Source organism: Bos indicus, chromosome 13, assembly GCF_029378745.1.
Source record: "Bos indicus isolate NIAB-ARS_2022 breed Sahiwal x Tharparkar chromosome 13, NIAB-ARS_B.indTharparkar_mat_pri_1.0, whole genome shotgun sequence".
Taxonomy (NCBI): Eukaryota; Metazoa; Chordata; class Mammalia; order Artiodactyla; family Bovidae; genus Bos; species Bos indicus.
Window position 1 is genome coordinate 43,199,976 of NC_091772.1, and position 23,835 is coordinate 43,223,810.

The following is a 23,835-nucleotide window of genomic DNA, read 5'->3' on the forward strand; positions in this document are numbered from 1 at the left end:
AGCCACTGATGGAGAGGGAAAGGAAAGGCAAACGGGAAGAAAAAGAGAGGAAAAGGCTGTGTGGATTAAACCAGAATCCAGATTTTTCTGATCCTGTTGCCAAACGGTAACATAGGACACGGATGTCGAGTCGTTGAGGCAGGTTTGTGTGTCTCTGAGAGGGTAGAGAGTAGACCATCCGTATTTGATGAACATTCTGCCTTTATTATGAAAAGTGAAGCCTGGGGGTTCAGAGGGGGTTAAGAGATTAAGGACTTGGATACAATCCTGGAATTTCATTCTTTTTAACTTTTGCACTTTTAATGAAAAATTTCAAACATCTCTTCAAAGAGATATGCAGAGTATAAATTCTCATGATGCCTCATCTTGCTTCAGCAATTCTCAACTTATGTGGTTTCCTTTTTATCCCTAACTATGCTCTTGCCCTATAATTTTGAAGGAAATCTCAGACCTCATGTGATTTTTATCCATAAAGATTTCAGTGTGTCTCTCTAGGGAGACTGCAATCATAGTACTTCTGTCAAAGATAAAAATACAACCTTATCTTGTGCACTTTACCCAGTCAATTCTGGATATTTTGGATTGTCTTATTTAAAAAACAATTTGCTCGATTTAGGATCCAAACAAGTCCATACAAACATCACAATGGTTTGATATATCTCTTAGGTGTAGGATTCCTCCATCTTTCTCTTTGAATTAATTTTACTTTGCTGAACGAACTCATTTGTCTTAACTTCTTGCCGATTGAACTCAGGCTGACTTTCTTGGCAAGACTGCTTAGGTGGTGGGTGGGCGCCTTGTCTGGAGGTATGGTGGTCTTTACTAATGGTTGACATCTGGATCCATCAGGTCATGAGGGCTTACAAAACGGTGCTATTCTATCCTGCCTTCTTCACTGATTAGCTGGGCCACTGCTCTAAAGAAAACATTCCCTTCGTCAGCTAGTTACCCTGAGATATGGTTTGTGGAGGAAAGGGCAGAATAAATGATTATCAGTTTTCAAAGGAGTTGGGTTTTCTGAGATACTCCAAAGGGCGTTTAAAAAGTGGTGTTTTCTTCTTACGGAATCACTTTGCAGCTCTGGGTTTAAACACTCATTATCTTAGTGAACGTGTCCATTGTCTCAAAGCCTTATGATACATAGGACTATGGACACTGGATCTGAGGAAACAACTGTACCTGGTAAGTCCGAAGACTTGCAGTTTGTTCTGGAATTCCTCACTTATGCAGGCAAAACTCCAAGCCCTTCTGATCTGGGAAGGTCTCTGATCTAGGATTGAGGGAGATTTTCTTTTCTAGGATACTCCTCTCATGGGAACTGGCTTCACTGGACAAAGGGATGCGATTCTTTCTAGAGTGTTCTTTAACGCTGATTAAGAAAAGCCCAAGTTTGCAGGATATTATCAGCTACTTTTACCTCTAGGTCGTGTAACCCTAATAGACAATACCACCCATCCACCAGTGAGTGTCTCCTCGAGGGACTGGCAGTTCTGATGAGGAAGAGAACCAGAGATGCCCACGCGGGTCTGCATCAGTCACCAAGACTGAATCATGGCGGCCCAGGCCAGGCATCTGCTGATGGTTGTAAAATGAACTCAGTCACAGTAGCGTTAGGCGTATGTACAGAAAACCAAGCACTGGGCTAGGTGTGCACGTTCGCTCAAGCACTAAGCGTACAGGAGAGCTAAGTCAGCACAAGACTGACCTGGATCAGCCAAGGAGATGCCTGTCTTAATCGATTCAAAGGCGACTTGGTGACAATGGTGCCCCACTGGCTGACAATTCACCCAGGCGCCCGTACCTCCCCTCCCACCTGTGTGCACACAACCAGATCGAGCCCTGGGTTCAGAAAGACCACTCTTTGCTCAAAACAGACAAACACAGTGTTTTGAGTATTCTGCTTGTATATATTTAACTCAGACTCTGTGAAGAGTTTAAAGGCAAACTGAGAAGCAGGTTAAGTAGATATATGTCACTACTACCTACATACCTGCTGGATCAGTGATGACTAAGAGCTGACTTGTGGAATTCTCTGTATCAGAATTACCAGGGGGAGTGTTGACAAGTATAAATTAGGACCCCTGTACCCCACCCCCCTCCCACTGATTCAGTGAAACAGGTGTGGAAATTGGGGGAGGGGAGCTGGGGGTGAGGCCCGGTTATCTTCATTTTTTTTCAAAGTACCCCTCATGACTCATGCCCAAACAGGCTTGAGAACTACTGGAATAATCAGAGATTTTCAAATACAGATGCAATTTCTGAAGGGTGTTCATTCTATACAATTACTCAGTTTCTGGGTCTTATTTCTGCCCTAGAGTGATCCCAGGAGAGCTATATAGTTTCCAATAAAACATCTTTTGATTAAGAACATCTGAACCATCATTGTTTCTACAACTTAGGAAGCTTATCAAGGTAACTCTGGAAGAAACTGTATCTTACAACATCTCTAGGAACGATTAGAAATCTTGCCGATTTCCGATCACAAGCACTGGTGTAATCTACACTATTAGGTTTGAGTTTGCAGAGGTAGAAACCTGAGTTACCTAAATTAAAATCTGAAATTAGATTAATGAAGGTCCTTTGTTAATAGCTTGACTACTGTATCCAGAAAGTGGCCAGGTGTTCAGCTGTCTTCAATTCAACTGCTGTTTCTGATTAGAGTGTGTTCTAATTGGTTTAATAAGATTCAAAAAACTTGACCTAATCTTTCTCTTTTTGATGCATTTCGAAGGCGTATTTGTGACCTTCTAAAACCTCTGTGAGGCTTGTCATCACCTCCTTGGCTGTAGCAGCATGTTCTGGCAGAGGTCCAGCAAACATCCACCAGTCAGGAAACCTTTAGGTGATTATGGGTGTGACTTTTTTTTTTTAATTGTATAATTCATTTATACAGAGAAATCATTTGGAATTAATTATTTACAGTCTTTTTCAGTTTTCATTTCCACTGGCCAGATACAGTTCACATAACAGTCCACGTTTACTGGAACAGTCACCATGACAAATCTTCCACGACATGGGTTTTCAGTCCTCCCCCGTCCAAGACAATGATTACATTTGAACAGAAACTTTTCAGAGTAAAACACTCACCAGTCTCTTTTCCCCTCTTACGAATAAATCTGCCAGAATGGATCTAATATGGTCAAATTTTCAACACATTTCCTTTTCTTTTCAAACCCCTTATTTGCAAGTACTGTAAATCAAGGCAAACACCATTCACATCCCCCAAGCCTTCTACGACTTACTACATACTCTCGACTTCAGCTTTTACTATCTCTTCTCAGAAATGTCTGACACAATCAGACATTTTTACTTTAAGACAAAACTACACTCTTTTTCCCTCTGTTTTTTTTTTAAAAATACTTATTACCAGTCAATTGCCTTCCCTCTTGCTTTTCAGAGAATATTAACTTTCCATGAAATCCTTAAGATGGTTTTCTTTCAGTAGTTCAGAACACACTGAGTCATTTCATGTGTGTCCACCACCCTGAAACACTACACTTTAAAAATCGCAATTTTCTTAATTGGCTCAAAAACAGTATGGCTTGATTTCACTTGGTAAAGTTAATATGATTTAAAAACATACATACATACACACATTTTTAATCAAGGGAGAAAAATACTTTAAAGACATGCCAATTTGAAAAGGGATCAAAGTAAAAAAAGGAAAGACTAAAAACTACTTTACAATAAAAAAAAATTAAATAATCGGCAGGTTAAATCAATGAAAAATGAGGAATGTAGAGTGAAAAACAAACTAATAAAAAGCATTCCAGTTGGCAAAATGGAAAACCGATTAAGTTTGGTTTGTTTTCCAAGAACTTATGTTTCAATGTAAATTTTGAAATATTACAAATATTCCAAGTAGATCTTAGATGCCAATGTTACAATTTCAAATTTTGCATGCAAAGTTCATCAAAGAAACACTGGTAAAATCCTGGTATTTGTAAAATTTTAAGTTTTGGCAAATACTGTAAATATCACAATTGGTATTAAAAAGTCATGATGAGTGCAGAATGAAAATACCTGTTAAGTATTTCATTTGATTAAAAATACCAGGTTTGCATGTTCTAAATAATCTGAGAAGAAAAAAAAAAACAAACTGCAGTTTAACAGTAATCTGTATATGTATCTTTAGCTGCCATTAAAAAAAATAAAAGAACAACAACCAAAACCAACCAAACACACAGAAGACATGAGACGGGTACTGAGTAATGCTGCCGTGCTCACAGGACAGAAAGAAAAACTGTACAACGTCATAAATAAAGTCTCTCGCAGCTGTTGCCCAGAGCTTCCTTTATACCAGGGTCTCCTTCCGCTTGCCACCGACCTGGGCTCTGTCCCTGGCTTTGCGGAGGCTGGTCTGGGCTCGGGGTGCTTTCATGCCCGTCGTGTGGTCTGCTGTGTGCACCGGGGCGCCACACTCAGCAGCGTCTCCATCAGCTTTGCCCTGAGTCATGCTAGAGACCATGGATGCCTGTCTCTGGGCCCTGGCGTTGCTGGTGGTGGTGGGGTTCTCCCTGCACTCCTGGTGGAGCTCCGAGGGGCCAGTGGCCTGCTGGAAAGGGGCGATGGCATTGCGGATGCAGCTGAACCACTGCTGCTTGTGGAACACGTCGTTGGCTTGGAGTGTGTGGGACTGGCCCAGACAGGGGTCTTGGAAGCGAACTCGGAAAATGTTTTTAGCTAGAAAAATAAACATTGACAAAAGGAAATAGACTTAGAAAGCTATTCCTAGATGTGGTCCGACTACATGAGTATGGGTGCTGGTCTCCCCACAGCAGGCACATCTAGGAGGCAGTGCCCTATGTATCATGTATGTATGAGGCAGTGCCCATGTGTATCAGGTACACATGCGGGAGTCAGAGCACCACAGCACCTGACGACTCAGCGAGTGGACCAGCTCGGGATGACAGAACCCATTTCATGTTTAGTGTGTTGTCTGGGGACAGATTCTTAATTATTAAAGCTGAAATCATTTAGGTTCTGAGTTTATGATCATTGAAACCATTTTAAAGTGTGACTGGTACCTTTATCTGAGTTGCCAAAAGCCCCTCGGAAGGACCCTCCCATCCTCACGTCTCCATCCTGCAGGTCTTCCAAGACCAGCTCCTGGACGGGGATGGGCTGCCGGTAAACCTGGTAGGAGTGACGCTCGTTTCGAGTAACAGGTCGAGTCAACACCAAGATGTCTTGAAACAGGAAAATGTGCAGTTTCTGGAGAAGTGAGAAACAAATACTTATTAAATGTAGAACTTTGTGACTTTAAGTGAGTGAAATCCATTGTTAAAAAAAATGTGACTGGATCTTAATTTTATCAAATTGATTTACTAAGATCTCCTTACAAATGACTTCATATAGATGGCGCTTTAAAAGCAATGCACATTCTCCTTGGAGAGCTTTTCTCACTGTAGACTATATACAACTTTTCTGTCCATGTGTAACATTAGATCAGCAGCAGCTGAGCAAACGCCACGCACCACCAAGACCTGTCGGTGGCGACGTGACTGGAAATGCCAGGACTGTACACTACAGTCTTCTAACAGGGCAAGAACTTAAAAATGTAAGCTGGTAAAAATGTTAATGGTTCTGTTTTGTCTAAACAGAGACAAACCTAAGCTTTTATAGAACAATGAAGCCTTATAAGAGAAATCAGAGATGGAAGATTAACTCTTTCCAAACAGAACCTCAACTTATGAATTGGGCTTCTGAAAAGCACATGATGAAATAAAAAAACCATTCCACGTGTATACTTAGTTTCAGCAGGTACCTTTGTAACTAAGATTGAAAAAAGAAGTGTGCTCTCATTCTATGTGCTGTCAAAGTTTGTTTCATAGTGCTAAAAACTTCCACTACTATAAACTCTTCAAAAAATTATTCTGAAGGATATGCTTTTTTATTAAACATCATAAAACTAGTAATTTATTTAGAAAGGAACCCCTAGCCAAACAAGTTGACTTATGCTTCAAAACTAAAAAATAAATTATTACTGATTCTCCATCAAGACATTTAAGTCACTCTGTAATGACAGAAACCAACTATTTGCTTTATCAAAGCTGATAACATAAAATCCAGTTACTTTCAGTATGTGATGAGTTTATTTTATAAACCTGCTTCATAATTCATGTGGAAAAAACTAAACAATGGGAAGAGGGCAGGAACTGCTCACTTCACATTAGTGTTAAATGCACTTACGTGTCCATTTTTATTTTTCAGTTCCCCATGGCAGAGCAACACTTTGCTTGATTCAATTCTAGGGTCCTTCTGCTTTTCCTCCAGATACTCCAGCTTGTCAATGTAATATTGGCATTCTGATTCACCTTTCTTCACGTTGATATCAGAGAGAACTCCTTGTATTATTAGTATCTAAAAAATTATATATATACAAAAAAATCAATGGTGCATTTTCAGCATATTAATTTATCCCTGTTTTCCTACAGGATTAAAATGATAAAATTTTACAACTTGAAGGGACCCCAGCAATCAGATAATTCAGTCAGTCCCTTCATTTTACAGTGTCAGCCACACTGGTGATTTGCCTTAAGTCACATAGCTAGCTAATGAAAGAGGTCAGATTAGAACCCAGTCTTCCGACTAAAACATAGATAAAACATCTATTACACCTCTTTACTAGTGCATAGTGCGCTAACATACAAGAACTGAAAGTTCATGTACTCATTCAGCATGCAGAAGCTGTGAGGGGATCACTGTATATCTTTCTCAGGCAAGCTAACATGCAAACTGGCAAAGCACAGGAACCACTTCTTGGGTTACTTACAGCCTTCTCCAGGAGCTGAACATCCGGGTGGTCTTTGGGAGTATGTCTAAGAATCTCTTTCAACAGTAAAGGGTATTTGACAAGGCGGCTTCGAGGAATATCGAGGAAGCTCCAGAGATCCAGTTTTCGGCTGAAGGGAGACTCCAGACACCGCTGGAGGAAGTCCTGGACTCTTGGGTCCTGTTTCTTCTGATCCAGAAGAGCCTTGGCTGCCAGCTGGTTACTGCAGTAGCCTTTGTAGGCATTCAAGCCCGGCAACTAAAGAGCAGTAAGAGAAATCAAAGAATAGTCCATTAGTGAGACTGCAACATGTCTGTTTCTAAGACATGAAAGTGAAAGTGAAGTCGCTTAGTCATGTCCAACTCTTTGCGACCCCGTGGACTGTAGCATACCAGGCTCCTCCGTCCATGAAACTTAGAGCTATTCGTGAAAGTTTTTAACAAGCTGTGAAGATTCTCCTGCAGGTGATAATGGGTGACTGTTCTCTCACTTGACTGTACATGCAAAGGCTGTCTTTCATCACAGAACCCCAGCCATTCCTCCTAGAACAGGGCCTGGCATCGGCAGGCACTCAGATGTTAACTGAGAGAGTAAGATAGGTAATTAACAGATGTAATGTGGGAATTCTGTCCAAGGAGGAACATATTCTTAAAACAAATGAAACAGTGTCATTCATGATATGTTTTTCTTAAACAGTGACTGTAACTTCTATGTACATTTGTTCAGTTTAAGTGCCCCATTTATCTGATTTCAGAATCCACTAACTGGATCAAATCAGTGTGATTCTGATCACAAGTGACAAGCCTGCCCTGTCTGCATAAACCTGCTACATACCCAGTTCACGAGAATCTGGCCAACATGCTCCACTGTCCCGCCAGGCTTGGTGGCTTCTCCTATTCTCTCCAACAAATCTGAAGTGTAAGAAAGCAGAAATTCCAAGAACAAGTTTATTTAAAAATAATTCAGGGAGGAGCAAGACAGTGGTAGGGGGTTAAGAGGTACAAACTACTATGTATGATACAAATAAGCTACAAAGACATACTGCACAGCACAGGGAATGTAGCCGTAGCTTTAAACGGAGTATAATATTTACAAATAGTAATCACTATGCTGTACACCTGAAACTAATGTTGTAAATCAACTCTATGTCAATAAAAATTTCAAAAATATCCTGAACTAAATTAGAAGTTTAGATTTAAAATTACTTGTTGTTGCTGTTCAGAATCTTACGAAAATTAGGGAGCACAACTTACCTTCATGCAGAGGTATGTAAGCATCCAAATCACCAAATATATGTGTGAGCTCCTCTTCTGACATAATAGACAGCTTTAACATGGGGTCGTGGTAGGCCTGTTGGAGGAGAGAAGTACATCACACACAGATCAAGCAAATAAAACACAAAGAGAGGTCCGCATGTGAATCAAGCCTGACTATGTAAAAACCAGCATGACTACTATTTTATACATAACAGAAATTAAAGTACATGTTCATCTTGAAAAACTCTTCCTGATATTCATATTTGAAGAAATGAGTCTAATAAACCTCATCTAAAATTAATATACACCAGTAGATATTCTCTACTTTTCAACTTCTAAAGGTAACATCCTTTAGAATTTGTGGAATATAATTCTTAAAACCTATGGCACAGGAGAGAAAGTTCTTTACTGACCTTTCTTGCAAGTTTTAGGTCCTCAATTAAGTCCTGTTCCCCTCGGGACATTTCATAGATTGCCTAAAAAAATCCAGCAAACATCACAGGTCACTCCTTCCTTTCAGAAAGGAAAATTACATGCAATGGATAGTTACCATTATTTAACTTATGTTTGAACAGCGCTTTTCAAAGTGACTCAGTCTGAACACTATAATTCAGAATGGAACCTCTAATAAGAGGATGCCATACGTTTCATATTCTACCCCATCAGGGTGTTAAACCAAATGACCACCACCTTCTGCAAGTGCTGAAAACGGCTACTCAAATGCAAAAATGCAAGTTTATCTTGCCGGAGGTGTTAGTTTGCTATTCTTCCGACAAAACACATGTTTAAGAATCAGAGTCTATGTTTCATTTTATGCTAGTGCACATAAAGTCTTGCTGTGGGGTGCACACCTCTTGACGTCTGATCTCCCTGGAGGTTAGAGACTGCTTCATGCTACCGTCTAACGTCTCTGACCACAGGGCGCTGCTTCTCCTCTTGGCAGGCACTGGGACTGTCGACCTGCTGGAAAACTTTTGGGCTGAAGCTGGGGATCTGCTGTCACCACGAAGGGTAAATGACTTAAAAGAAAAGAAAGAAAAGTGAATAAGAAAAAGCTTTGGAGGATACAGAAACTATTTATTTTTTCCTCAAAAAAAAAAAAAAAGGGACAAATTAAAAGGTTCTGGCAGTTTCTTTATGCATAAAAGTCATTTATGCCAGCTTCAATCTGACAGTATTATAAAATATTTGTCAGTCAAAATTCCTTTCTGGGAATAAAAACTATCCAAGTTCTTGCTTTGCTCTAAGATGTAAACTAATATAATGAGGTTATATAAATATTGTTTTGACAATAATATTCCTTAACAGCATATTCCAAAAGAGGAAAATTATATTTAAGTATAACAGTACAAACTTGTCTGTACAGCTCAAAGAAAATGCAAATTTTAGGCTTCTATAAAACATTGCCTCACTGCATTACTTGCTCCTACCTGTATTGTTTGACCAAAGCGCCTGACGGCTCCATTTCTTACAGGAGAGATTAGATTTGCCAAGGATGTGACCCGAGCTAGAGGTCGTACTCTTTTATTGCTTGGCTCCTGTGAAAACAAGAACAAGTTATACTAAACATGTGTTTAGGTATAACTATTTCACCAAGTTTGTACAAAATGTTAATATCTCTCAAAAGTCAGATATTTGTACAGTATATACAAGAAACATGGAACGCTGAAAGTAAATGTTGTTTCTCATTGTTAAAACATGAAGGACACTAATGAGTAATGGAAAATTAAAAAATAAATGGTACAAGAAAGGTCAAATATCTGAACATCACTGAGAAAATAACATACTATCATTAAACAAACAAAAAAAATCCAAAATTAAAACAAAAGAATTAGATACTAAAATCCTACAGAAACTTTTAGTTTAATATAGAGAGTAACTTTTGAAAAACACCTTCATGTTATGAAAAATTAAGCATACACAAAAGGGGAGAATTGCATAATGGATCTTGGTCTAACAACAGGTTTCATCTGTGCCCATACTGAAATATTTTACAGCAAATGCCAGACCTTCTATCATTTCACTCTTAAATACTTCACTTAATGAACAGCCTTTAAATGAAGGCATCTGACATTGGGATGAGTCAGCTCCAAGGCAGCCAGGTCCCTGTGGTGGGAGGTGTTCAAGCGTAGGTAGAACAGTGGTTAAGAGGAGGCTGAGCCTCTGGACTCAGACCGACTGGGCCCAAATCCTGGTTCTGACACTTGACAGGAAACATCCTGGGTCCCAATGTTCTGTAAAATGGAGTTAACATGAGAACGTCTCTTATAAAGGTGATATGAAGATTAAATAAGATGTTTAAAGGGTTTAGAATAGTTCTCGGAACATACTGAGTTTTATCTATTACTGACATCCTTTCTCAGGAATATTTCCACTTACTATGTAAATACTGATATTTATAAATAATTAGATCCTCTCATACATTTAATTATCAAGGAAAAATATATACAGATTGAGAAGATGTAATTATTTTACATATATTGTTTTTAAAACAATAATAGTATAGTAAACACATCATTTACCAAAGATTCCAAAACCTTACAAACTGCATTTCTTTAACTTTACAGCTAGGAGAGTGGAGGCACTCCACCAGGTGACTCACACAGCTGCCTAGGTAATGAAGGTTAGATCAAAAAACAGTCCTACCCTTTATAATGTCCATGGCGCATAATTATTTGTTTGTAATTTTTGGTGCCTTTGGCAATTTGTGGCATGCTTGACAAAATTTTAATGAGGCTACAGAAGGGTACATGATGAAAAATTATACAAAACTCACTACTTAAAAATGACAGATGAAATTTTTTTCTAAAAAAATCTTTGATATGACCCAAGTCATGAAAAAGAGGAAAGTGAATAAAAATAATCCCCTGAGAATAATTTGAGAGTAAAGTGGCAGAAAGGGTTAAAATCCTTCGGAAAGAACTTAAAAGATGGAATATCCAAACAAGCAATGAGACTTTTCTAGGCTCTGAAGGTGTGGACACAGCCGTGGCCAGGAGGCTCTGCAGACAGACCACACAGTCCAGGCCCCTGGGTCAGTCCTGAAGAGGTACTGCGGCAGGCCAGCCCCCACCCCCACCCCAAGTAACTGACTCCGAAGTAAAACCGTGACTATAAAGCCACAAGTGTGTGAATGTTAAATGAACTGAAAAAGAAACCTCCCGAGATATCTACTAAAACGACGCACTGTGTGGCTGAGGACATGTGTGAATGCCTTTACCAGACCCATCTGTGCAAGACTGAAGGGACACATGCGCGGGCAGAAGGCAGGCAGAAGGCATTCCTTTCTATTTAGTAAAGGCAGGACAAAGACGCTTCTGTGTGAACGGAGATAGAATTACCTCACAAAGTAAGATATGCCAGTGCCAAGGAGAAACCGAACAGTTGTCAGAAAGATCTGCCCACCGATTGGAAGGAGAGGTTAATTCCTCATCCTTGTTTAGAGCATAACCAATTTACTTCCTGGTAAATCATAAAATATTTAATTTCAATTGAAAAGTCTTTGGAAAGGTGCTCTTCCCAGTGAATTTGAAAGGAAAAGTTAAGTTTAACTGGAAGAAAAGGAATTTCTGATATCTATTTTAATACATAAAATAAAAAATTCTTATCTTTGGATCAGTCAGTACAACTACTAATTTCCTGGTAATGTAAAACTGTGATATTTAAAATGAAATCTACTGAATTTAATTTAGATAATTAAATGTAAAGATATCTAAAGCATCTTTCTGAAACTAAAACTGAAATGTGGATTCTCTCTCTGAGGGTGGTGGGGTATTATGCCAGGCAGTATATGTGTGGTATTAATATGTTCCCAGCCCTTGAGAAGCCCACCCATAATCTCACTGCTTCACAAAGGAGATGCCAGTCTCAGGAGTGTATCTAATCTAAAACGTCTGGGAGGAGCGTCCGGCTAGCTCTGTCACAGAGCAAGATACTCTTGAGTCTGTACCAAAGTAGTGCTGAATCAGTACACAGAGGAGGGCCTGGGGTGAGAGGACATTTTCATACTTTCCACACTGGCTTTTGGGATCTGAAAGTAATTTTCATGCCTCACTAAACGTTCACATGTGAAGAATGCTTGTAAGATACAACACAAACTTTTAGCATATATATTTATTATAAAACTACAGAGAATTTTAATGAATAACTAATTCAAAAAATATGATTGAAAGGCAAAGATTTAATACAGAATATGGCTCACTAATCTCAGGATAAACACATTTGAAAAAAATGAGAGACAACTGTTGGGGAAAAGTGTTATAGACCAGGTCACCTATAAGGTAGGGACAACAAGTTGTCTGTTATGGGTTAGAATTTGGTCTGTGTGAGCTACAACCAAGAGCAGTGTTTCTTTAGAGGTTGAGATGTGCCATCTAACCTACTCTGGTTTCTTGTGGGGAGTGCTGTGGAATCCACCCATGTCTGTCCCTCTGCAGGTGAAGGAACAGAGGGTAGGAGTCTACCTGTCTTACCAGTACCCAAATAAGGCTTTCTTCCTGGTTTTACTGTCATGTTATTTTTGTTTTGAAGTGTTGTTAGCAACATTATGGTAAATATAAGAAGCTTAAAGAATGCATACAGATAGTGAGATTGTACACCCTCCTTCAAAGAGGATCTGAAAACCCAGGGGAACAATAAAGAACACAAGCAAGTTGCACATGTTCAAGGAACTTTCTACTGTCGGCAACCTTTCACTAGGGCTAAAGTTCACTTAGAGGGAAAAAACCCAACACCCTCTAATATAAACTTATGTTGTTTATTTAGGTTAGCTTTTAACCAGACTATCTAGGTTCTCCAGGCAATCACATGTATTGTTATAGGGAATCTGACTTGAGACCTAGTATTTAATCAATTTATTTCACTAACCCAGGTGTACTCAGATTTTATGCCTTAAAATATTTTCTGGATAGCTACAAACAAAATTCTTAAAAACAATTTAAAGTCTTTTACTGGGATGTACCTTGTGCATAAAAGCAACAACATGGAAAAGTTCTAAGGTGAACCCTGTTTTTTGTAAAAAGGTTTTTTTTCTCCTCAGGATGTCACATAGAGGATATTTTTTTGGGGGGGTCGTCTTTTCTAGAGTCAACCAAATCAAGACACAAAAAACCAAGTATGTGTCTGGGTTTACTCATTCGGGTTACTGGATAAATAATTTTCTCTTCTATCTGGCAAAAGCTTTAACAAGAATGAAAAGAAAAAGTTATTTATAAAAAGATAAAAATGAGTTATGATCACACAGGATTTCTTCCCTTTCCTCTTAGTACTAAATAGTCAAATACAGTTATTTATTTAAGGCTGTGCTGTTAAAAGCCTGATGACATCCTTGGTGTTTTTAATCTTTGGAATAAAGGTATGCTGTAAACACGGTCAGTGTCTGATACCAAACAAGACTAGTTCCGCTTTAGTATTTACATGATGACCACTTTCGCAAAAACTGAAACACATAAGCCAAAACCAAACAGAAAAACGAAAACCAAAGGCAAATCATGTCTTTTAAAGATGGCAGCTATTTTAACTACCAAAGGTGTGTGTGAGAGACACAGCTTTGCTGAGACACACAATACATTGCGCATATTTAAAATGTATAATTACATAAGTTCTGATACACGTACATGGCCACAAAACCATCACCTCAAAGCAGCGGCATACAGTTAACTGAATACAGGAATGATATTTCTATTCTCTCAGCAATGATGAAGTATATACCATAAAGTATATCTAATTGCCGTGTGCTATATATATAGAATGAGCACAGAACATTAACTATTAAAATTAAATAAGAGGCATAAAAGTCACTTATTTTGATAAATGTTCACAAAGACCTTAAAAAAGTACGATAACTTGAGGTAATTAAGGCAAGGACGGCAGAAGTACCTAAATAATGGTTCACTGGCTTAAATAATTTAACATATTTTTCTTTCTGAAGGACAAAGCCACACACAACGAACTTATCAGATGTGGAAAGAAAATTAAAAATGAACGCTGGCATTTTGTTCACTAGCATTAACTTCTAAGTAAGGGATTCCTACTTTCTGCTTACTCCACAACCCAATTCCCAAGACTGACTAGATAACAGAAATAAATGCAAGACAAAAAAACCCCCCAAAACAAAACCTAAGCAAACAAAAAACTGTATTAAACATCAGAAATGTGACCAATTCAACCAAACTTAAGTATATACATTTAAAATCTTTTTCTTTTGTATGAAAGTTTGTGTACACTTAAGTAACGCTATGCATAAACACATTTCAAACTTGCATGTGAATCAAGGCCAATTTATTTTTTTTTCAAGGCCACTTTAATGCTCAGTAAGAGCAAAAGTTCAGTTTAACGTCATTCTGTTAATACGCTGTTCAAGAGGGTAAGTTTCGTGGCGTTAGAAACCTTCCCTGGGCTGTTCTCGTCCACTCTTACCTCCTGCTCTCGGAAGGACTGGTTGTTCACGTCGAGGACTCGTATGGTCCTTTTAATGGGCAAGAGACCTCCGACCTCATCGTGTGCCACCATGCTTCCCAAATGACCCCGCGTCCCCAGCCCGAATTCCCGGGCTCCTCCCGGCTGGGTGCTCAGCCGGCCAGCGCAGCCATCAGCTAGTCTCGGCGCGGCCGCAGCTTCTGCGGGCGCCCGCCTGGCTCGCAGCCTCCAGGCTCTGGGGGCGGGGCCCCGGGGACACGTGACCGCCTTAACTGACAGCCGGGCGCACCTAGGCCTCTCCGCTTTCCCTGCCAGAGAAAACTATCAGGGGTTTTGGAAATTTCTACAGTGAGGCCAGAGGGCAAAAGGAAACTGGGTTAACGTAAGGCTCTTCCTGATTTAAAAAGCATTCCCAGAGACAAAGGAACTGCTTATCCAGGTTACCTTTTTCGTACTTAGCTGCAGACACGGATACTTTTTCTATAAAACCCTGTTGCCTAAAAAATAAATTATGGACTACTTGACAACGTTCAGTTCACTTCAGTTCAGTCCCTCAGACTCTTTGCGACCCCATAAACTGCAGGATGCCAGGTCTCCCTGTCCATCACCAACTCCCGGACAACTTTAAGAAAATCGTAATTCAGAGTTAAATAATGTAGATACTGAAGACAAGAGTAATTGTCCAGGGACCTTGCTTTTATTTTACATAAGTTCAATTTCTAGTCCAAACCTTACCTCTGTGAAGCAACCCTACTTCTGTTGGTTTGGCAGGCCTACAACCGAGCAGGTTTTCTTCTTAGACAATAAGTACTGTATTCCATTTTGAAAAGTAGAATTTTCTCTTAATTATATGGTAATTAAGCCTGCCAGGAGAAGGCAATGGCACCCTACTCCAGTACTCTTGCCTGGAAAATCCCATGGACCGAGGAGCCTGGTGGGCTGCAGTCCATGGGGTCGCTAAGAGTTGGACACGACTAAGCGACTTCACTTTCACTTTTCACTTTCATGCACTGGAGAAGGAAATGGCAACCCACTCCAGTGTTCTTGCCTGGAGAATCCCAGGGACGGGGGAGCCTGGTGGGCTGCCGTCTATGGAGTCGCACAGAGTCGGACATGACTGAGCGACTTAGCAGCAGCAGCAGCATGAGCCTGCCAATGCAGGAGACTCAAAAGACATGGGTTTGATCCCTGGGTCGGGAAGATCCCCTGAAGAAGGGCACTGCAACCCACGCCAGTATTCTTGCCTGGAGAATCCCATGGACAGAAGAGCCTAGAGGGCTATGGTCCATGGGGTCACAGGAGTTGGACATGACTGAGCAACTAAGCACACATGCACTGTGAATGACAGGATGCTGGTAATTTATGAAAACAATTCTTAGGACTTATTTAGTTCAGTTCAGTAGCTCAATCATGTCCAACTCTTTGTGACGCCAGGGACTGCAGCACACCAGGCTTCCCTGTCCATGACCAACTCCTCCTGGAGCTTGCTCAAACTCATGTCCATTGAGTTGGTGATGCCATCCAACCATCTAATCCTCTGTCATCCCCTGCTCCTCCTGCCTTCAGTTGATTAGGATCAGAGAAATCTGAGGCACCTCTGTAAAGGCACTATTCTAGATGATGCAAGTGATAGAAAACAATAGGTTCCACATCCACTTCTGAAGTGCTAACAGATCATTGTGTAAAGCAAGGCCACACAAAGAGATAAGTGATGCAAGACAGCTTCTTACAAGTCCCCAAATAAGTTGTACGGCTAGTGAGGCATTCAGGAGAAGAGACCACTTCCAGAGTCTTCCCAGCTGAGAGGAGGATGGGAAAGACATTGGGGGCGGGGCTGTAAGACATTGTTTCAGGGCCTGGAAGGTCATGTTGTGTTTTTCATAGGTCTGAGCAAGGGAACAGTACAAGGCCTTCCCAAAGGAGCACAGGGAACAAACTCACAGCATGAGGTCATAGGCACAGATGAGCACATGGTTTTATTGAGCAGGTGAGAGAGATAAGAGGTGTGTTATAAGGTGGGGTTTATGATGGTTTAAAACATGGCTGGAAACCTAACACAAAAATCATAGCCAGGTATCAAGAACTTTGCCTAAGGTAGGCCAGTGGGAAAAGCAAAGGACAGATGCGAGACAACATGTGCAAGAAGTTAGAGATTCCGACGACTGTAAAGTTAGGAGGTTAACTATTAATGCAAATAAAGAAGAATCAGCTTTGAAAGGACATTCTGAGTTTCATTTTAGATATACTGAGTCTGAGGTGGTGGAAAAACATGCAAATAAAACTACTGAGTTAGTAGTTGGAAATGTTGGACAAAGACTCATGAAGAGGTCAGAGAGTGGATTTAGACTGGGCAGTCAGAGACACAGGGATCAGAGTTGAAGCTCTGGGAGTGAATGAGATGCCGGGGGGAGAAAAGCTGGACAAAAAGAAAAGAGGCCCAAGGATATAACTTTGGAGAAATGCCAAGGGAAAAAGAATTTTGCAAAAGGAACGGTCAAAAGGAAGGAAACAGGATGCCAAGGGAAGAAAAGGTGTTAATTATGGCAAAAAGGTTATGAAGAGTAAGAAAAGATTCATGGATTTGCTGATTATAGGTCTAATGAAGACCTCAAGTGTGCTAGCTCAGCAGAATAAAGACAGAAGAGAAACCACAAAAGTTGAAGACTGAATCAAGCAGAACAACAGTGGGCATAGACTATAATGACAAATAATCTATAAAAAACAATTTACTAAGATTTGCAGAACAGTGTTACTTCTTGCAGGGAGGAAGAATGCTGTCCTTCCATAAACACCAATGTGTTTTGCATTTAGGATGGTGTTAATAATCTGTCGGCTTTGAGACGTGGAAAGAGTAATGGCAACTGGCTATATTTCATCAACTAATCTTTATTACCAAGTCACACCTGGGCAACATGTGTGACGCACGGGGCCTTGAGAGAGGCTGCTTGTAGTAGACAGTTCTCTGCTACACAGCATAAAAGTGGAAGCACCTTAGAGATCCTGGAATCTTGTCCCCTTATTTTACAGGTGAGAACACTGATCTGCTTAAGCCCTTGGAGCTCATAGGGTCCAGTAATCTGGTTCAATTAGTTTCATCCATTAAAAAATAGTTGCAAGGAAGGCTAATACCTTGTGGCTACTTAGTTTCATAGGGAATAAAGGACTTATGCAGAGAGGGATTGAGGAAAAAAGCTGCTAGCGTATTTTCACGGCCTCTTACCTGACGTCTTTCTCAAGGCTCTGTTTTTCTGTTTAGTTCTGATAGAGGTAAGGCCAAGGTAATTGGGGGGAAACGACTATCTCTCATTTCTCTCCTTCAGTAAGGATGTAACGGATAAAGGCAGAAATAGCCACAAAAGCCAAGGAGGTATAGTGATAGTCCCAGTGGAAAAAAATCTCAGCTCATCAAACCTAAAATCTTAGATTCAGTTTGGATGTTCAGGTTTGTAGTCTATATCTAATTTAGACAACTGTAGAGATTATCTATAAAAGCAACAGTGACCCTGGGATTCAGTTCAGTGAGCACTCTGAGTGATGAGTCTGAGGGACTCTTGACTCTAACAATGCTCTATTAAAATCCAATGGCTGAAAAAGGTCCCTTTTGACTGCTAACTCACCCTCCTAAGAAAACTTAAGAGGAAAATGGACAGTGGGGAAAAGAAAAGGGAAATGTGAGTCCTTATTCTGTGCTGGGAGCTTTATGTATATTATCTTGTTCACCAGACTTTATGAAGTATGTATTATTACCTTCATCTTACAGATGGAGGAAATCAGGCTTCAGAAGGTTTGAGAAACCTGTCCCAAGTTTCAGGGGTCATCAGTGGTAGACAGGTTCGAATCTGGTCTGCTCAACTGCTGCTGCAGTGTCCCTTCCCCATGAGACAGTCTGTGTAGCACCTTCAGCTCAGTGCTCAGGCATGGCTGGTTGTCATTCTGTGAGTTAGGAGCAGAGCTGAGTTTAAAACCCAATCTCTTAGTCCCAGGCTAGTTTTGCTAAATAACTGCCAACAGTTTACAGGGAAGCAAACCATAGTAGAAAGATTATTTGTATTATAGGCAGGTAAATAAAAAGATAATAATGAAATTATTATTAAGCAGTTCCAGCTGCTTAAGTTTTAGGAAAAAATCCTATTTCAATCAAGTTTACTTTAATGATGTTATTAACAGCAATTTGACTTTCAACAACTGGCATAATTGGAACACAAATTGGTTAAGTGTCTTGTCTGTGTATAAAATCTAGAATTTATAAACATAAAAACAAAATTGCATTATCTAAAAATAGTAATGCAGCTTTATTTAAAAAAAAAAAAAAAAAAAAGTTTTTGGTAAAATTACTGTTTTCCAAAAACCAAGTGTAATGATAGCCTATGTTCATCTGTTCGAATGGTGCCTTCAATGCTTACTTTCCTAAAATTTGAATACTGTGAAGAGAAAGATGTTTTCCTTCTCTATAGACGAAGGACTATTAGCCAATTTACCTTTTTTCTCCTTTTAATGTGAAATAAGAATTCTGGAATTTAGAAATAAATTAGAGCTGAAGAATAATCATTACTTTTTTTTGGGTCTAGATACTATTTGTTCTTACTTTTGTCTAGAACAATAACAAGCAATTGGAAATTAGGCTAGGAAACCCTTCTTAAAGGTAAAGAAGAAAACAAAATCTAAGCTCTCTGCTGCCCTCTACAAGGGATAATGTGAAATGCAACCGCCAACCTGCTTTTCTTCAACTTTGTAAGGATCTTATACTGAGGACAATAAAATTTTTATCTTTAGCCCTTGTATAGCGCTCATGTTTTATATTGCTAAATTAAACATTTTAAAATTGTACAAGTATATAAAGAGATTGAAAAGTTCACAAGATATATTTTAAGAACTTTTTATAAATATAAAAATCTATGTTCCACTTTAAAACGAGTTCAAGATTACAAAAACTACTGTACTTCACTAAAAATACTTGAGTTAAAAATAGAATTTCAAATCTTACTAAAAAAGGAAACACTGATTGAAATATTAACAAAGTGGTACTTCTGAGGAACGAGTGCTCCACAATATCTAGTAATGAGTTAAAAACAACACCAAAAAAGGCATTCACATTTGGGCGAGATGCGTATGAAAGAAGTCAGCAATGAAACTATATGTGGATCTGAAATTGTAAAACATTTGGAGTAAAATTTGAGTAGTATGTCCAAGTTTTACTAAGAATTTATTTTGGGAAAAGATCAACTCAGATCAGTTAATACTATGAGAAAGACTATAACCAGAATAGCTGACAGGCTAAGAAGCTTGGTATTATCAAAACCACAGTTCTCTTTGCAATGATAACCCAAGCATCAAACAGAATCAGATACTGCTGCTGTTAGTGATGACTTTTTATCTCAAGTGTACAGGATAACATTTCTTGCACCATTTAAGATGGCCTGTGCTTATGTATTAATATCATGATGTTGAGTGGGATTTCCCAAATTTCCCCCCTGAGAATCAGCTAAGGCCCAAACCCAAAGACCAACTGCACTGCTCTGAGCCAGTCCTGTGTTTTCAACCCATATCTCACTCCAGCTGCTGCTGCAGCAATGGCTCGGCCTCAGATAGCCCCTGGCCCCAGCTGCCCTGGCCCCAGCTGCGTCGAGTTCTCACCCTGGGCTTCTCAGAGGCGGAGACAGGCGTTTACAAGTGGTTGCCTGGAAGTGTGAGGGATTAACATCCCTTGGGACACCCACTGACTAATGGAGCACAGAAGCTGGTGGGTAAAAGCTCCCCGGTGAGTACCCTGAGAAGACAACTGTGTGGTGTATTTTATGTGGCTCTTCAGAAGGTCCCATAATTAGACACTTGCAGTAGCTGCCTCCATGTTCCTTGGCACCACACCTGGAACCCGACTACCTTGTCCACTACTTCATGCCTCAGGCTTGGATTTCTGGAGGGACCATGGGCTGAGACACCGACACGGAGACTGGCCCTAGAGACCAGACACTCGGGATGGGAGTCTGAAACCGGTCACTCATGGATGAAGTGGTGACAAGGACCACAGGTATGGACTGATACAGATGGAGCGGTGAAGCAATGGTATTGTAGCAGGGGTGACATGGGGGCAACAAACTGTAAGGACTACAGAGTTGGCTGGCTTCTGTTAATTACTTTAAGAGACTGAAAAAGAAGATGGTAACCTTCATGTTCTCAGAAGTCATTACAGAGGGAAGGGCAAAGTGGGAGCCCCTGAAATGTAACCCCCTACCCCTGGGTCAAGGTAAGAGACTGAAGCAATATTGCATACCGAGAGAAAACGCAGAGACAGCTATCAAATTTGGAGTAAGCAAGAGCGGTGATCTCTACTGTACCTCTGTTAAGCCTCCTGCAAGGAGGTGGTGGTTCTTTCTCTGGAGGTTCAGATTTGGGGATCTCATTTTCTTAAAAGTTAATAGTGCATTGAAGGGTTACATTTTGACTACTGGTATACTCAAACTGTATACCAATCTGCAGAGTATAATGATATACTCTACAATTTTAGATTATACCTAATACTAAATTATATATTTTATTCTTTAATGACTATGACAGGCAATTGGTACTTTAATACTATGAAATACTACACAAAAGCATGAGGTAGCCCTATATATTGGAGAAGGCAATGGAACCCCACTCCAGTACTCTTGCCTGGAAAATCCCATGGACCAAGGAGCCTAGTGGGCTGCAGTCCATGGGGTCGCTAAGAGTCGGACACGACTGAGCGACTTCACTTTCGCTTTTCACTTTCATGCATTGGAGAGGGAAATGGCAACCCACTCCAGTGTTCTTGCCTGGAGAATCCCAGGGATGGGGGAGCCTGGTGGGCTGCCGTCTATGGGGTCGCACAGAGTCGGACACGACTGAAGTGACTTAGCAGCAGCAGCAGCAATACCAACTGGTACTTCTGCAGTCTACTGTAATCTATGCAGGTATGATTCTGTCAGAGGTTCTTGTTTCCTGTCTTCTCTCTAAAGTTCAGTATAGTATTTGAAATATTGTGGGTACTCTAAATGTCTGTGGTATTTTTTTTTTAAATAAAAGAATAAAAGAATTTAGATCAGACCTCAGTGAATTTTGGGTATACAAAGATGATGTTCAATAAATAATTATTTCAAATTCATTCTTTCATTACTATAGTTGTACACAAATCCTTGGCTTTGGAACAAATGGAGACTGCATATCGCTGCATTATTCTCTTTGTAGCTGGGCATGTATTTAATGCAACCAAAATTTTATAAGGATTTCCTTCTTGAATATAATTCCTCAGTTTAAAGGAAGTTAACAACAGTATGTACAAATATACAACTACTGCCCTAAAATGTACTATTAATAAATTCTGAAGGGCAACAGAAGCCTGTCTTTGGCTAGTTGGTGAATATTAGTTCATAATATAATATCTACCCTCAAAATTATAGTAATTCAAATAATTCCCATAAATTCAATGTCAATAAAAACTGCTAAAATGACATCAGGTTTAGAAGAAAGCTGAATTTCCCTCTCACCAGACTGGGGACAAAATAACACGAGGCAAAGACCATATGACCCGCAAAGGCTTGGAATACCTTGTCGTCTGGGAAGAAAAGGAGGCCATTTAGTCTCTGGCTGTGAGGTGAGGCTATCAAAAGGAATGGGGAATCAACCTGCTGTATACATTAAATTTACCCAATGTTGTACGTCAATTATATCTTACTAGAGCTGGAGGAAAAGGACATAGGAGCCATCCAGAAGCCAAAGATGGGACAATGTGAGCCCAGTAAGAGTAACAGCTAAAATGGATCAAAACACAACAAACATGTTCACATCCATGAGTTCATAGTACTATTAAAAACAAAAATCACTAGTTACTTTTAGAGGATTTTAATGACTAAAACTCATTATTTTTGAAAACTGATAAAGGAAAGGAATCAAGCACTTGTCCAGCCTTTATTATAAAAGAGTACTCTGAGTAGCCGAGGTTGATGAGAGGAATTTTCTCTTTACAGAAGTGTTCCAGTTAATAAAGAGCTGATAAAGGCACAATAGAACTATTCTGCAATGTCAATGAAAAATGAATCTAGGCAATGACAATTAATCTTTGATAATCAAGCAAATTAACCAGGTTTGCTAAAATGTTGAGGGGCAGATCTATAAAAATCTGATTTTTAGAAAATATCTGTCTTTAAAAAGTAGCAGCTCCCATCATTAAACATGATGGCAAACATATTTTAAAAAACCTCACTTAAAAATGTATAATTTTTCATAACAATCTTTTAAAACAAAGTTCGTTAAAACCAAGGTGGTTCTGTAAAACTTCCAAGTGACAAGAGTGAAATAAGTAATTCCAAAACAATAGTTTTGGACTTCAAAGTACAATTTTACAGAATAGGAGACATAATTGTTTCTAAGTGTGCACTGAGCTCTGGTTGATCATACATCACACACTGGAAACCCCTGGGCCACATCTGGCTTGCAGATAAGTTATTTGGCTTGCACAGTTGTTAGAAAAAATCTGATCCAACACTTAAAATTTGGATTTCATACAAAATTTGGATTTCATACAAAACCCCAGATCTGGGGATAAGGCACAGGAGAAGCTGCCTCTCAGAGGAGGGACACGCGCTCTTCCATCCATCAGCTACCTGCATTCCTCTGCACAGATGACAGGCCTGGTCTCCTCAGGTACAGGAGCTTGTGGTCACTACTGTTTTGAGTGACATTTTCTGCTCATTCTTCACAGAGAAGTAGAACAGAAAAAGGAGGGTATCTGTAAGAGCCAATACCACTCAGTTCTGCACTCAGAAAATGCAAAATGGAAAAAAACTCAGCATTTGCTATTTTTATAGCACAGAAATAAAGTGCTATCTGCATATTCTTAAAAGCTTTTCTTTGCTAGAGCATAAGGCTTACCTTCAGATCAAGGCTGCTAAGGCTTACAACATCATCATCTTTCTCTCTTCGTTTTCTTTTCTATAAAAAAAGGAAAAGATTTCATTCTTATATAGAAGGAAAATCACTTTTAAAAAGTGAAGCCTTAGGCTATATTCATCAGAAAGTTATTTTTATGAGGGATACTCATAATTTATCACTGCTGCTGCTAAGTCGCTTCAGTCGTGTCTGACTCTGTGTGACCACATAGACGGCAGCCCACCAGGCTGCCCCATCCCTGGGATTCCCCAGGCAAGCACACTGGAGTGGGTTGCCATTTCCTTCTCCAATGCGTGAAAGTGAAGTTGCTCAGTCGTATCTGACTCTTCGCGACCCCATGGACTGCAGCCTACCAGGTTCTTCCGCCCATGGGATTTTCCAGACAAGAGTACTGGAGTGGGTTGCTATTGCCTTCTCTGATAATTTATCACTAGCACATACTATATACTTTCTAAAAAGTTCCCTCAGATTGAATTATCT

The 23,835-nt window shown here is 39.8% G+C and overlaps 1 protein-coding gene across 3 annotated transcripts in view; it reads right to left on the reverse strand.

The window, feature by feature from the left end:
• Positions 1–2,846: 2,846 nt before the first annotated feature.
• Positions 2,847–23,835, reverse strand: part of NET1 (neuroepithelial cell transforming 1) — a 34,615-nt gene continuing 13,626 nt past the window's right edge. The window contains exons 3-12 of one of the 3 annotated variants that reach the window (XM_070801095.1): positions 23,338–23,397; positions 9,462–9,569; positions 8,883–9,050; positions 8,445–8,507; positions 8,029–8,125; positions 7,610–7,686; positions 6,776–7,033; positions 6,193–6,363; positions 5,028–5,214; positions 2,847–4,683 (exon numbers count right to left, since the gene is read on the reverse strand). In XM_070801095.1, the coding sequence (XP_070657196.1) occupies positions 4,295–4,683; positions 5,028–5,214; positions 6,193–6,363; positions 6,776–7,033; positions 7,610–7,686; positions 8,029–8,125; positions 8,445–8,507; positions 8,883–9,050; positions 9,462–9,569; positions 23,338–23,397 (1,578 nt within the window). In that variant the 3' untranslated portion in view covers positions 2,847–4,294. Of the gene's footprint in view, positions 4,684–5,027; positions 5,215–6,192; positions 6,364–6,775; positions 7,034–7,609; positions 7,687–8,028; positions 8,126–8,444; positions 8,508–8,882; positions 9,051–9,461; positions 9,570–14,448; positions 14,660–18,195; positions 18,217–23,337; positions 23,398–23,835 lie in introns of those variants that run through there. The other 2 variants (XM_070801096.1, XM_019973296.2) reach the window with 2 other exon arrangements.